The sequence below is a fragment of the Salmo salar genome, chromosome 19 (genome assembly GCF_965601325.2).
Source record: "Salmo salar chromosome 19, fSalSal1, whole genome shotgun sequence".
In the NCBI taxonomy this organism is placed as follows: Eukaryota; Metazoa; Chordata; class Actinopteri; order Salmoniformes; family Salmonidae; genus Salmo; species Salmo salar.
Genome location: NC_138309.1, coordinates 42,750,305 through 42,766,131, shown reverse-complemented (window position 1 = coordinate 42,766,131; position 15,827 = coordinate 42,750,305). Strand labels below are relative to the sequence as shown.

The window sequence follows — 15,827 nt, the reverse complement described above, 5'->3', positions numbered from 1 at the left end:
ACATTATCACAGCATATTGGCTATATGCCTGGTCTAATACACTATCACAGCATATTGGCTATATGCCTGGTCTAATACACTATCACAGCATATTGGCTATATGCCTGGTCTAATACACTATCACAGCATATTGGCTATATGCCTGGCCTGCCAATATTGTTCTTCTCAGACCATATTATATTTCAAAGCTCAAAACAAAAGAGTTGGTGTAGCACTTGTGAGGCACAGACCTGCATAAATTGAAATAATGTGCAAATAATGTCCTTTTTTATTTTACTGGACTGATGGTACCTGCATCTGACGTTCATGGTGCTTTCAAGAAAACTGGGAACTCGGGGGGGAGAAGGTCAAATCATGCATGACCTCCGTGAACTTCAGGTCGGGGCGCTCTAGAAAGATGCCAGAGTATCCGAGTCAGATGACCGTTCAAAATGATTTTCCCGAGTTTCCAGTTGTCTTGAAAGCACATTGAACATCAGATGCAGGGACCATCAGTCCTTGAACGCACTGAAGTAGGATATTCCCAGAGTTCCCAGTTGTTTTGAACACGGCATTAGTCTCAGCGGAGAGAGGGAGAGAGCAGCAGAGGGTCCGACTCTCACCGTCCCTGCTCGCTCTCGCCAACCTTTCCTACGGTGAGACTGACCAGAGGGGCCACCAGTCTTCCACCTGGTGGCGTAACGAGTCGCTCCGCATCTGCCTCATGCACAAATTAATGTTGTTCCTATGACCAGAGAATGTCAAATATTCTGTGATATTAAAATAGACACGACGAGCTGCTAATAATAATTAAAACGCAGAGCTATCGATATAATCGGCTACTCATTCATTGCAGTGGAATTATGGAGAAGAGCGTTTTATGTTTTGCAATAGTGTTGAATAAAAACTGGGTTGATTGACAGTGCTAAATAAAACTTAAACATGAACTCAGTCATAAAAACAGTAGCTTTTTGCTGTATTCTTTGCCAGTCTCTTTCTGGTCATGGTTTTAGTATCGAAACTTTGCTGTGTGGAAACTGTACGTAGTCCTAGTGATTTGAGCTATCCGATTGGCCAGCGCAGTAGGTGCACGCGATTTACCCACAGATAACCCGGTCCGCTGGATAGACGGAGTTTGTCTTTTCAGGCAAATAAAATGGTTCAAAATGGGAACAATGTCTACCCAAGGCGCAGGGCTTCTGAATCAAACGCAACTACTGCCAACAGTGCAACACGCAACACCTTTAAGCCTTTATGGTTGACTTTTCTACAGAAATGTTTGCTGATCGAATAGGAATGCCTTGATCGCAGTCGACCGGTCGGTGACCACTGATCTAGACAGGAGAGAGACTTTTTTTTCTTGCTTGTTCCTTTGTTTTTTAATATACTGCTCAAAAAAATAAAGGGAACACTTAAACCACACATCCTAGATCTGAATGAAAGAAATAATCTTATTAAATACTTTTTTCTTTACATAGTTGATTGTGCTGACAACAAAATCACACAAAAATAATCAATGGAAATCCAATTTATCAACCCATGGAGGTCTGGATTTGGAGTCACACTCAAAATTAAAGTGGAAAACCACACTACAGGCTGATCCAACTTTGATGGAATGTCCTTAAAACAAGTCAAAATGAGGCTCAGTAGTGTGTGTGGCCTCCACGTGCCTGTATGACCTCCCTACAACGCCTGGGCATGCTCCTGATGAGGTGGCGGATGGTCTCCTGAGGGATCTCCTCCCAGACCTGGACTAAAGCATCCACCAACTCCTGGACAGTCTGTGGTGCAACGTGGCGTTGGTGGATGGAGCGAGACATGATGTCCCAGATGTGCTCAATTGGATTCAGGTCTGGGGAACGGGCGGGCCAGTCCATAGCATCAATACCTTCCTCTTGCAGGAACTGCTGACACACTCCAGCCACATGAGGTCTAGCATTGTCTTGCATTAGGAGGAACCCAGGGCCAACCGCACCAGCATATGGTCTCACAAGGGGTCTGAGGATCTCATCTCAGTACCTAATGGCAGTCAGGCTACCTCTGGCGAGCACATGGAGGGCTGTGCGGCCCCCCAAAGAAATGCCACCCCACACCATGACTGACCCACCGCCAAACCGGTCATGCTGGAGGATGTTGCAGGCAGCAGAACGTTCTCCACGGCGTCTCCAGACTCTGTCACGTCTGTCACGTGCTCAGTGTGAACCTGCTTTCATCTGTGAAGAGCACAGGGCCCCAGTGGCGAATTTGCCAATCTTGGTGTTCTCTGGCAAATGCCAAACGTCCTGCACGGTGTTGGGCTATAAGCACAACCCCCACCTGTGGACGTCGGGCCCTCATACCACCCTCATGGAGTCTGTTTCTGACCGTTTGAGCAGACACATGCACATTTGTGGCCTGCTGGAGGTCATTTTGCAGGGCTCTGGCAGTGCTCCTCCTGCTCCTCCTTCGCACAAAGGCGGAGATAGCGGTCCTGCTGCTAGGTTGTTGCCCTCCTACGGCCTCCTCCACGTCTCCTGATGTACTGGCCTGTCTCCTGGTAGCGCCTCAATGCTCTGGACACTACGCTGACAGACACAGCAAACCTTCTTGCCATAGCTTGCATTGATGTGCCATCCTGGATGAGCTGCACTACCTGAGCCACTTGTGTGGGTTGTAGACTCCGTCTCATGCTACCACTAGAATGAAAGCACCGCCAGCATTCAAAAGTGACCAAAACATCAGCCAGGAAGCATAGGTACTGAGAAGTGGTCTGTGGTCCCCACCTGCAGAACCACTCCTTTATTGGGGGTGTCTTGCTAATTGCCTATAATTTCCACCTGTTGTCTATTCCATTTGCACAACAGCATGTGAAATGTATTGTCAATCAGTGTTGCTTCCTAAGTGGACAGTTTGATTTCACAGAAGTGTGATTGACTTGGAGTTACATTGTGTTGTTTAAGTGTTCCCTTTATTTTTTTGAGCAGTGTACAAATATATATATTTAAAAAATATATGTGATAAGTTCTATGCAAAATGAAACGCCTCTCTGAGGACATTAACGTTTTCTGAATCTGAATCGGTTTCTCTAAATGGAAATTCCCCCCCCCCCCCCCCCCCGCCAAGAGAAACATATTACGTTGTAAAATGTATTTCCTACACATTTTGCCATGACGAATTTGCAATTGTATTACTCATTTCCTGCAATTCTACACATTTTGCCATAGGGTGGAGGTAAATGTTTACAGTTTTAAATATGATAACTAATGATCAATGAGCCACACCCCGGTGGGTAATTCAACCAACAAACTACAAGTTTGGATAGCTTGCTGCTCGACTAAATTTACCAATCAAATAAATGTTTTGCTGACAGGACTAATTGAGTAATTGTTGATGCACAACCAAATTTCTAAATTACACCTTATACAATATATAATATATATATATATATATATATATATATATATATATATATATATATATATATATATATATATATAGACATAATAATATTATATTACTTTAACACTCAACAGTAAATTGAGACGCTGACTGAGTCCCCCCTGCTCTGTCAGGTTGGATGGGGAGCGTTGCTGCACAGCTATTATCAGGACTTTCCAGAAACGGTCGATCGGGTTTAAGTCCGGGCTCTGGCTGGGCCACTCAAGCACGGGGGTGGTAGCATCATGTTGTGGGGGTGCTTTGCTGCAGGAGGGACTGGTGCACTTCACAAAGTAGATGGCATCATGAGGATGGAAAATTATTTGGATATATTGAAGCAACATCTCAAGACATCAGTCAGGAAGTTAAAGCTTCGTCGCAAATGGGTCTTCCAAATGGACAATGACCCCAAGCATACTTCCAAAGTTGTGGCAAAATGGCTTAAGGACAACAAAGTCAAGGTATTGGAGTGGCCCTCACAAAAACCTGACCTCAATCCTGTAGAAAATGTGTGGGCAGAACTGAAAAAGCGCGTGTGAGCAAGGAGGCCTAGAAACCTGACAGTTACACCAGCTCTGTTAGGAGGAATGGGCCAAAATTCCCCCAACTTATTGTGGGAAGCTTGTGAAAGGCTACCTGAAATGTTTGACCCAAGTTAAACAATTTAAAGGCAATGCTACCAAATACTAATTGAGTGTATGTAAACTTCTTACCCACTGGGAATGTGATGAAAGAAATAAAAGCTGAAATAAATCATTCTCTGTACTATTATTCTGACATTTCACATTCTTAAAATAAAGTGGTGATCCTAACTGACCTAAGACAGGGCATTTTTTAAATGTATTTGGCTAAGGTATATATATATACGGGGGCCTACAAAGGGGGACAGTTGCCCATCCCTGTTCTACATGTATCCAAGTCAAATAGACCTGGGGTAAATCTGACATCATAACACACTCAAGAGAACTGCTGTCTAACCAGAAGTCGTTCTTACTTTGGATGTCTGGTGGTGACATAACACATTAAATTCCCCAGAGGGAAACGGAGTACATAAATCTGTGCTGTATGTATGTGTGTGTTCTCACCAGTAGACGTTCTGTGGGTCTGGCGCATAGCCGACCGTCCAGGAATATGTGTGAAGGTGCTGGCTGAAGGTAGAAGACCTGGGTTCCCTCTGACAGTGGCAGCCCTGACAGTTACAGGCATTGTAGTCCTTCAGGATACTGAACAGGGAACCATATAGGAAGACATCACTCAATTTATAGTTACCAACGCACAAAAAAAGACAAACATTGATTTCCAGCTTTCTCACATTCGTTCCAATAGCCGAGTGATGAACGACACTTGAAAGTATAGAAGGAGAGATTACAAAAAAAAAACGCAAACATCCTCTCATTCCTCTGGTCACACAGGCTCTTACATGGCGGTCATGGCTTCGTTCTGGAACGTAACAAAGGCCATTCCTAGTGGTTTACTGTTGACCTTCTCCTTCTCCTTCCTGTACTCCTCCTTCAGCTTCGACTCCAGCTTGGTGTAGTAACTCACTGCCTCCTCCTGTAGGATAGAGATGGTTAGTTAGAAGATGAAGAAGACGAAGAAGAAGGACTAATGAGAATACTATGAGTGAGACGGTACGAAAGACAGATTTATGGTCACTTTAAGCAACATATCCAAAGGGAATTTGATTGTGGCATTTGGATAGGAAAAAGAAAACACTCACAAATACAAATTCCAAGAAACATTTTGAATCAACTCCTTAGGAGTATTGTTATGATGTGGTACTGTAAATGGGTTTGAGGTGAGGGTTAAAAATACAGCTAGACTTTGGTCTTACCTGTTCACAGCCCTTGATAATACAGCAGCAGAGATGTCCACAGGGTTTGGGGTTGATCATGGTGGGGATGTGTTCCTTGGACTGTAGGTCTTTAAAGAACTTCATACTACGTTCAGTCTTCTTCCTGTTTACAGAAGCACATGACAGCACACATGCTCATATCACATGACCAAATACACTGGCCATACACAGGATTACTAGACAAATTAATATTGCTCATAGAGATGGAAAGAGGACTCATCTGTGCCGCTATGGCGTCTGTGACAGCATGGGTAGCGCCATTAAGGCTATCTCAATTTTAAAGTAGTGCATGTTCTTCTTCTTTTGTGCTTGAAAAAAGTGTGAAACGAATATATTGGTGATTTACCGCCAACTGCAGTGTTGGGAGTACTGAATCAAATCTGTGACGACTAGATGTAGTTTGGACCACTATCATGGTCCCAACACACTGAGACAGTCATGAAGAGGGCACGACAACACCTTTTTGTATCCCGGTTTCACCTGTACCGGGCAGATGGCAGACAGCGTGTATGGTGTTGTGTGGGCGAGCAGTTTGCTGATGTCAACGTTGTGAACAGAGTGCCCCATGGTGACGGTGGGGTTATGGTATTGGCAGGTATAAGCTACAGACAAAGAACACAATTGCATTTTATCAGTGGCTATTTGAATGCACAGAGATACTGTGACAAGACCTCAAGGCCCATTGTCATGCCATTCATCCGCCGCCATCAACTCATGTTTCAGCATGATAATACATGGCCCCATGTCACAAGGATCTGTACACGATTCCTGGAAGCTGAAAATGTCCCAGTTCTTCCATGGCTTGCATACTCAGCAGTCACCCATTGAGCATGTGTGGGATGCTCTGGATCGACGTGTACGACAGCGTGTTCCAGTTCCTGCCAATATCCAGCAACTTCCCACAGCCACTGAAGAGGAGTGGGACCAACATTCCACAGGCCACAATCAACAGCCTGATCAACTCTATGCGAAGGAGATGTGTCGTGCTGCATGAGGCAAATGGTGGTCACACCAGATACTGACTGGTTCTCTGATCCACACTCCTACCTTTTTAAAAAGTTATCTGTGACCAACAGATGTATACCTCTATCCCCAGTCATGTGAAATCATAGATTAGGTCCTAATTTATTTATTTCAATTGACTGATTTCCGTATAATGAACTGTAACTCAGTAAAATCTTTCAAATTGTTGCATGTTGCGTTTATTTTTGTTCAGTATACTTTAAAATGGTGGAAGACCCTCAATGGGAAATGTCCATGCTAAAACGTGTTAAATCTAAATTTCAGTCCTCGAACTCTCTCTATGGTGTTGCTACAGACAGCGACAGTCAAGAGGAGACACTACTTACCGTTCTGAGTTCAGGGACATCAGCTTGGCAACATCGTAACAAATACGAGCCTCTAGAACACAGCAGTTTTCATAAGCCTGTCTGTATTGAGAGAAAGGGAGGGTGGAGAGGGAAAGGGAGGGTGGAGAGGGAAAGGGAGGGTGGAGAGGGAAAGGGAGGGTGGAGAGAGAAAGGGAGGGTGGAGAGGGAAAGGGAGGGTGGAGAGGGAAAGGGAGGGTGGAGAGAGAAAGGGAGGGTGGAGAGGGAAAGGGAGGGTGGAGAGAGAAAGGGAGGGTGGAGAGGGAAAGGGAGGGTGGAGAGGGAAAGGGAGGGTGGAGAGGGAAAGGGAGGGTGGAGAGGGAAAGGGAGGGTGGAGAGAGAAAGGGAGGGTGGAGAGGGAAAGGGAGGGTGGAGAGGGAAAGGGAGGGTGGAGAGGGAAAGGGAGGGTGGAGAGGGAAAGAGATGGAAAGGTAAGGATTACATTTTTTTTTTTTAAGTATGGACATGGAGGAATCTGTTTATACAAGCCTATAGTATTCCCTTCAGTCCTTTGTTGGTTGCAGACATTAAATCGTAGGTTAGAAGTCCCTCAGCAGTCTCTCTCTGTATTAACATGTCACAGTCATAGAAATAGGGCTAAAACATATGAATGCAGAAGCACACTCATTACGGAACGTTGACTTGAATGGCAATGTCTGTTCTAGTAATTCTGTTTCTATGGTGACAGCGACCACTGCCAGTATCTATACAGAACCACACCACGACGACAGGGGAGGGGGGGGGGATTAGATTCAGATCGAAAGCATTTCAAATCAAGGAAGTGACCCACGGTCGATATTCTAGTAATATAATTACCTTTTATCACATTCACTATTACAGGACTGTAATCTAATCACGCTGAACAAAAATATAAAACGCAACATGTAAAGTGTTGGTCCCATGTTTCATGAGCTGAAATAAAAGATGCCAGAAATTTTCCATATGCACAAAAAGCTTATTTCTCTCAAATTTTGTGCACAAATGTGTTTTTTATTTATCCCTGTTAGTGAGCATTTCTCCTTTGCCCAGATAATCTATCCACCTGACAAATGTGGCATATCAATAAACTGATTAAACAGCATGATCATTACACAGGTGCACCTTGTGCTGGGGACAATAAAAGGCCACTAAAATGTGCAGTTTTGACACACAACACAATGCCACAGATGTCTCACGTTGAGGGAGCACACAATTTATATGCTGACTGCAGAAAAGTCCTCCAGATCAGTTGCCAGAAAATTTTATGATAATTTCTCTACCATAAGCCGCCTCTAAAGTCGTTTTAGAGAATTTGGTAGTACGTCCAACCGGCCTCACAACCGCAGACAGCGTGTATGGCGTGGTGTGGGCGAGCAGTTTGCTATTGTCAACGTTGTGAACTTAGTGCCCCATAGTGGCGGTGGGGTTATGGTATGAGCAGGCATAAACTGAGGACAATGAACACAATTGCATTTTATCAATGGCAATTTGAATACACATAGATACCGTGACGAGATCCTGATACCCATTGTCGTGCCATTCATCCGCCGCCATCACCTCATGTTTCAGCATGATAATACACGGCCCCATGTTACAAGGATCTGTACATAATTCCTTTAAACTGAAAACGTCCCAGTTCTTCCATGGCCTGCATACTCAGCAGTCACCCATTGAGCATGTTTGGAATGCTCAGGATCGACGTGTAAGACAGCGTGTTCCAGTTCCTGCCAATATCCAGCAACTTCTCACAGCCATTGAAGAGGAGTGGGACAACATTCCACTGGCCACAATCAACAGCCTGATCAACTCTATGCGAAGGAGATGTTGGTCTCTCTCTCTCTCTCTCTCTCTGCAGGCTACTGGCCAACTGACATGTTGGTCTCTCTCTCTCTCTCTGCAGGCTACTGGCCAACTGACATGTTGGTCTCTCTCTCTCTGCAGGCTACTGGCCAACTGACATGTTGGTCTGTCTCTCTCTCTCTGCAGGCTACCGGCCATCTGACATGTTGGTCTCTCTCTCTCTCTCTGCAGGCTACTGGCCATCTGACATGTTGGTCTCTCTCTCTCTGCAGACTACTGGCCAACTGACATGTTGGTCTCTCTCTCTGCAGGCTACTGGCCATCTGACATGCTGGTCTCTCTCTCTCTCTCTCTCTGCAGGCTACTGGCCAACTGACATGTTGGTATCTCTCTCTCTCTCTGCAAGCTACTGGCCAACTGACATGTTGGTCTCTCTCTCTCTCTCTCTGCAGGCTACTGGCCAACTGACATGTTGGTCTCTCTCTCTCTCTCTGCAGGCTACTGGCCAACTGACATGTTGGTCTCTCTCTCTCTGCAGGCTACTGGCCAACTAACATGTTGGTCTCTCTCTCTCTGCAGGCTACTGGCCAACTGACATGTTGGTCTCTCTCTGCAGGCTACTGGCCAACTGACATGTTGGTCTCTCTCTGCAGGCTACTGGCCAACATTGACATGTTGGTCTCGCTCTCTCTCTCTGCAGGCTACTGGCCAACTGACATGTTGGTCTCTCTCTCTCTGCAGGCTACTGGCCAACTGACATGTTGGTCTCTCTCTCTCTCTGCAGGCTACTGGAAATCTGACATGTTGGTCTCTCTCTCTCTCTCTCTCTCTCTCTGCAGACGACTGGCCAACTGACATGTTGGTCTCTCTCTCTCTCTGCAGGCTACTGGCCAACTGACATGTTGGTCTCTCTCTGCAGGCTACTGGCCATCTGACATGTTGGTCTCTCTCTCTCTCTCTCTCTCTCTCTGCAGATGACTGGCCAACTGACATGTTGGTGTCTCTCTCTCTGCAAGCTACTGGCCAACTGACATGTTGGTCTCTCTCTCTCTGCAGGCTACTGGCCAACTGACATGTTGGTCTCTCTCTCTCTCTCTCTCTCTGCAGGCTACTGGCCATCTGACATGTTGGTCTCTCTCTCTCTCTCTCTCTCTCTGCAGGCTACTGGCCATCTGACATGTTGGTCTCTCTCTCTCTCTCTGCAAGCTACTGGCCATCTGACATGTTGGTCTCTCTCTCTCTCTCTGCAGGCTACTGGCCATCTGACATGTTGGTCTCTCTCTCTCTCTGCAGGCTACTGGCCATCTGACATGTTGGTCTCTCTCTCTCTGCAGGCTACTGGCCAATGACATGTTGGTCTCTCTCTCTCTCTCTCTGCAGGCTACTGGCCAACTGACATGTTGGTCTCTCTCTCTCTTTCTGCAGGCTACTGGCCAACTGACATGTTAGTCTCTCTCTCTCTCTCTGCAGGCTACTGGCCAACTGACATGTTGGTCTCTCTCTGCAGGCTACTGGCCATCTGACATATTGGTCTCTCTCTCTCTCTCTCTCTCTGCAGACTACTGGCCAACTGACATGTTGGTCTCTCTCTCTCTCTCTGCAGGCTACTGGCCATCTGACATGTTGGTCTCTCTCTCTCTCTCTGCAGGCTACTGGCCATCTGACATGTTGGTCTCTCTCTCTCTCTGCAGGCTACTGGCCATCTGACATGTTGGTCTCTCTCTCTCTGCAGGCTACTGGCCAACTGACATGTTGGTCTCTCTCTCTCTCTCTCTCTCTCTGCAGGCTACTGGCCAACTGACATGTTGGTCTCTCTCTCTCTGCAGGCTACTGGCCAACTGACATGTTGGTCTCTCTCTGCAGGCTACTGGCCATCTGACATGTTGGTCTCTCTCTCTCTCTCTCTCTCTCTCTGCAGACTACTGGCCAACTGACATGTTGGTCTCTCTCTCTCTCTGCAGGCTACTGGCCAAATGACATGTTGGTCTCTCTCTCTCTCTCTGCAGGCTACTGGCCATCTGACATCTTGGTCTCTCTCTCTCTCTGCAGGCTACTGGCCAACTGAAATGTTGGTCTCTCTCTCTCTGCAGGCTACTGGCCAACTGACATGTTGGTCTCTCTCTCTCTCTCTGCAGGCTACTGGCCAACTGACATGTTGGTCTCTCTCTCTCTCTGCAGGCTACTGGCCAACTGACATGTTGGTCTCTCTGTCTCTGCAGGCTACTGGCCAACTGACATGTTGGTCTCTCTCTCTCTCTCTCTCTCTCTCTCTGCAGGCTACTGGCCAACTGACATGTTGGTCTCTCTCTCTCGCTCTCTGCAGGCTACTGGCCGACTGACATGTTGGTCTCTCTCTCTCTCTGCAGGCTACTGGCCAACTGACATGTTGGTCTCTCTCTCTCTCTGCAGGCTACTGGCCAACTGACATGTTGGTCTCTCTCTCTCTCTGCAGGCTACTGGCCAACTGACATGTTGGTCTCTCTCTCTCTGCAGGCTACTGGCCAACTGACATGTTGGTCTCTCTCTCTCTGCAGGCTACTGGCCAACTGACATGTTGGTCTCTCTCTCTCTGCAGGCTACTGGCCAACTGACATGTTGGTCTCTCTCTCTCTGCAGGCTACTGGCCATCTGACATGTTGGTCTCTCTCTCTCTCTCTCTCTCTCTGCAGGCTACTGGCCAACTGACATTTTGGTCTCTCTCTGCAGGCTACTGGCCAAATGACATGTTGGTCTCTCTCTCTCTCTCTCTCTGCAGGCTACTGGCCAACTGACATGTTGGTCTTTCTCTCTCTGCAGGCTACTGGCCAACTGACATGTTGGTATTTCTCTCTCTCTCTCTGCAGGCTACTGGCCAACTGACATGATGGTCTCTCTCTCTCTCTCTGCAGGCTACTGGCCAACTGACATGTTGGTCTCTCTCTGCAGGCTACTGGCCAACTGACATGTTGGTCTCTCTCTCTCTCTCTCTCTGCAGGCTACTGGCCAACTGACATGTTGGTCTCTCTCTCTCTGCAGGCTACTAGCCAACTGACATGTTGGTATCTCTCTCTCTCTCTCTGCAGGCTACTGGCCAACTGACATGTTGGTCTCTCTCTCTCTCTGCAGGCTACTGGCCAACTGACATGTTGGTCTCTCTCTCTCTCTCTGCAGACGACTGGCCAACTGACATGTTGGTCTCTCTCTCTCTCTCTCTCTCTCTCTCTGCAGGCTACTGGCCATCTGACATGTTGGTCTCTCTCTCTCTCTCTCTGCAGGCTACTGGCCAACTGACATGTTGGTCTCTCTCTCTCTCTCTCTGCAGGCTACTGGCCAACTGACATGTTGGTCTCTCTCTCTCTGCAGGCTACTGGCCATCTGACATGTTGGTCTCTCTCTCTCTGCAGGCTACTGGCCAACTGACATGTTGGTCTCTCTCTCTCTCTCTGCAGGCTACTGGCCAACTGACATGTTGGTCTCTCTCTCTCTCTCTCTGCAGGCTACTGGCCAACTGACATGTTGGTCTCTCTCTCTCTCTCTCTCTCTGCAGACTACTGGCCATCTGACATGTTGGTCTCTATCTCTCTCTCTGCAGGCTACTGGCCAACTGACATGTTGGTCTCTCTCTCTCTCTCTCTGCAGGCTACTGGCCATCTGACATGTTGGTCTCTCTCTCTCTCTCTGCAGGCTACTGGCCAACTGACATGTTGGTCTCTCTCTCTCTGCAGGCTACTGGCCAACTGACATGTTGGTCTCTCTCTCTCTCTCTGCAGGCTACTGGCCAACTGACATGTTGGTCTCTCTCTCTCTCTGCAGGCTACTGGCCAACTGACATGTTGGTCTCTCTGTCTCTGCAGGCTACTGGCCAACTGACATGTTGGTCTCTCTCTCTCTCTCTCTCTCTCTCTCTGCAGGCTACTGGCCAACTGACATGTTGGTCTCTCTCTCTCTGCAGGCTACTGGCCAACTAACATGTTGGTCTCTCTCTCTCTGCAGGCTACTGGCCAACTGACATGTTGGTCTCTCTCTGCAGGCTACTGGCCAACTGACATGTTGGTCTCTCTCTGCAGGCTACTGGCCAACATTGACATGTTGGTCTCGCTCTCTCTCTCTGCAGGCTACTGGCCAACTGACATGTTGGTCTCTCTCTCTCTGCAGGCTACTGGCCAACTGACATGTTGGTCTCTCTCTCTCTCTGCAGGCTACTGGAAATCTGACATGTTGGTCTCTCTCTCTCTCTCTCTCTCTCTCTGCAGACGACTGGCCAACTGACATGTTGGTCTCTCTCTCTCTCTGCAGGCTACTGGCCAACTGACATGTTGGTCTCTCTCTGCAGGCTACTGGCCATCTGACATGTTGGTCTCTCTCTCTCTCTCTCTCTCTCTCTGCAGATGACTGGCCAACTGACATGTTGGTGTCTCTCTCTCTGCAAGCTACTGGCCAACTGACATGTTGGTCTCTCTCTCTCTGCAGGCTACTGGCCAACTGACATGTTGGTCTCTCTCTCTCTCTCTCTCTCTGCAGGCTACTGGCCATCTGACATGTTGGTCTCTCTCTCTCTCTCTCTCTCTCTGCAGGCTACTGGCCATCTGACATGTTGGTCTCTCTCTCTCTCTCTGCAGGCTACTGGCCATCTGACATGTTGGTCTCTCTCTCTCTCTCTGCAGGCTACTGGCCATCTGACATGTTGGTCTCTCTCTCTCTCTGCAGGCTACTGGCCATCTGACATGTTGGTCTCTCTCTCTCTGCAGGCTACTGGCCAATGACATGTTGGTCTCTCTCTCTCTCTCTCTGCAGGCTACTGGCCAACTGACATGTTGGTCTCTCTCTCTCTTTCTGCAGGCTACTGGCCAACTGACATGTTAGTCTCTCTCTCTCTCTCTGCAGGCTACTGGCCAACTGACATGTTGGTCTCTCTCTGCAGGCTACTGGCCATCTGACATATTGGTCTCTCTCTCTCTCTCTCTCTCTGCAGACTACTGGCCAACTGACATGTTGGTCTCTCTCTCTCTCTCTGCAGGCTACTGGCCATCTGACATGTTGGTCTCTCTCTCTCTCTCTGCAGGCTACTGGCCATCTGACATGTTGGTCTCTCTCTCTCTCTGCAGGCTACTGGCCATCTGACATGTTGGTCTCTCTCTCTCTGCAGGCTACTGGCCAACTGACATGTTGGTCTCTCTCTCTCTCTCTCTCTCTCTGCAGGCTACTGGCCAACTGACATGTTGGTCTCTCTCTCTCTGCAGGCTACTGGCCAACTGACATGTTGGTCTCTCTCTGCAGGCTACTGGCCATCTGACATGTTGGTCTCTCTCTCTCTCTCTCTCTCTCTCTGCAGACTACTGGCCAACTGACATGTTGGTCTCTCTCTCTCTCTGCAGGCTACTGGCCAAATGACATGTTGGTCTCTCTCTCTCTCTCTGCAGGCTACTGGCCATCTGACATCTTGGTCTCTCTCTCTCTCTGCAGACGACTGGCCAACTGACATGTTGGTCTCTCTCTCTCTCTGCAGGCTACTGGCCAACTGACATGTTGGTCTCTCTCTCTCTCTGCAGGCTACTGGCCAACTGACATGTTGGTCTCTCTCTCTCTCTGCAGGCTACTGGCCAACTGACATGTTGGTCTCTCTCTCTCTGCAGGCTACTGGCCAACTGACATGTTGGTCTCTCTCTCTCTGCAGGCTACTGGCCAACTGACATGTTGGTCTCTCTCTCTCTGCAGGCTACTGGCCAACTGACATGTTGGTCTCTCTCTCTCTGCAGGCTACTGGCCATCTGACATGTTGGTCTCTCTCTCTCTCTCTCTCTCTGCAGGCTACTGGCCAACTGACATTTTGGTCTCTCTCTGCAGGCTACTGGCCAAATGACATGTTGGTCTCTCTCTCTCTCTCTCTCTGCAGGCTACTGGCCAACTGACATGTTGGTCTTTCTCTCTCTGCAGGCTACTGGCCAACTGACATGTTGGTATTTCTCTCTCTCTCTCTGCAGGCTACTGGCCAACTGACATGATGGTCTCTCTCTCTCTCTCTGCAGGCTACTGGCCAACTGACATGTTGGTCTCTCTCTGCAGGCTACTGGCCAACTGACATGTTGGTCTCTCTCTCTCTCTCTCTCTGCAGGCTACTGGCCAACTGACATGTTGGTCTCTCTCTCTCTGCAGGCTACTAGCCAACTGACATGTTGGTATCTCTCTCTCTCTCTCTGCAGGCTACTGGCCAACTGACATGTTGGTCTCTCTCTCTCTCTGCAGGCTACTGGCCAACTGACATGTTGGTCTCTCTCTCTCTCTCTGCAGACGACTGGCCAACTGACATGTTGGTCTCTCTCTCTCTCTCTCTCTCTCTCTCTCTCTGCAGGCTACTGGCCATCTGACATGTTGGTCTCTCTCTCTCTCTCTCTGCAGGCTACTGGCCAACTGACATGTTGGTCTCTCTCTCTCTCTCTCTGCAGGCTACTGGCCAACTGACATGTTGGTCTCTCTCTCTCTGCAGGCTACTGGCCATCTGACATGTTGGTCTCTCTCTCTCTGCAGGCTACTGGCCAACTGACATGTTGGTCTCTCTCTCTCTCTCTGCAGGCTACTGGCCAACTGACATGTTGGTCTCTCTCTCTCTCTCTCTGCAGGCTACTGGCCAACTGACATGTTGGTCTCTCTCTCTCTCTCTCTCTCTGCAGACTACTGGCCATCTGACATGTTGGTCTCTATCTCTCTCTCTGCAGGCTACTGGCCAACTGACATGTTGGTCTCTCTCTCTCTCTCTCTGCAGGCTACTGGCCATCTGACATGTTGGTCTCTCTCTCTCTCTCTGCAGGCTACTGGCCAACTGACATGTTGGTCTCTCTCTCTCTGCAGGCTACTGGCCAACTGACATGTTGGTCTCTCTCTCTCTCTCTGCAGGCTACTGGCCAACTGACATGTTGGTCTCTCTCTCTCTCTGCAGGCTACTGGCCAACTGACATGTTGGTCTCTCTGTCTCTGCAGGCTACTGGCCAACTGACATGTTGGTCTCTCTCTCTCTCTCTCTCTCTCTCTCTGCAGGCTACTGGCCAACTGACATGTTGGTCTCTCTCTCTCTCTCTGCAGGCTACTGGCCAACTGACATGTTGGTCTCTCTCTCTCTGCAGGCTACTGGCCAACTGACATGTTGGTCTCTCTCTCTCTCTCTGCAGGCTACTGGCCAACTGACATGTTGGTCTCTCTCTCTCTCTGCAGGCTACTGGCCAACTGACATGTTGGTCTCTCTCTCTCTCTCTGCAGGCTACTGGCCAACTGACATGTTGGTCTCTCTCTCTCTCTCTGCAGGCTACTGGCCAACTGACATGTTGGTCTCTCTCTCTCTCTCTGCAGGCTACTGGCCAACTGACATGTTGGTCTCTCTCTCTCTCTCTCTCTCTCTGCAGGCTACTGGCCAACTGACATGTTGGTCTCTCTCTCTCTCTGCAGGCTACTGGCACCCC

At 48.4% G+C, this 15,827-nt stretch overlaps 1 protein-coding gene across 2 annotated transcripts in view; it reads right to left on the bottom strand.

Moving 5' to 3' along the window:
• LOC106578786 (mechanosensitive cation channel TMEM63B) overlaps positions 1 to 15,827 on the bottom strand; it is a 97,677-nt gene that overhangs the window by 27,026 nt on the left and 54,824 nt on the right. For both annotated transcript variants that reach the window (XM_045702296.2, XM_045702297.2), the window contains 4 exons: positions 6,601 to 6,681; positions 5,231 to 5,354; positions 4,817 to 4,950; positions 4,482 to 4,619 (listed from right to left, as the gene is read on the bottom strand). In XM_045702296.2, the coding sequence (XP_045558252.1) occupies positions 4,482 to 4,619; positions 4,817 to 4,950; positions 5,231 to 5,354; positions 6,601 to 6,681 (477 nt within the window). The remainder of the gene's footprint in view (positions 1 to 4,481; positions 4,620 to 4,816; positions 4,951 to 5,230; positions 5,355 to 6,600; positions 6,682 to 15,827) is intronic.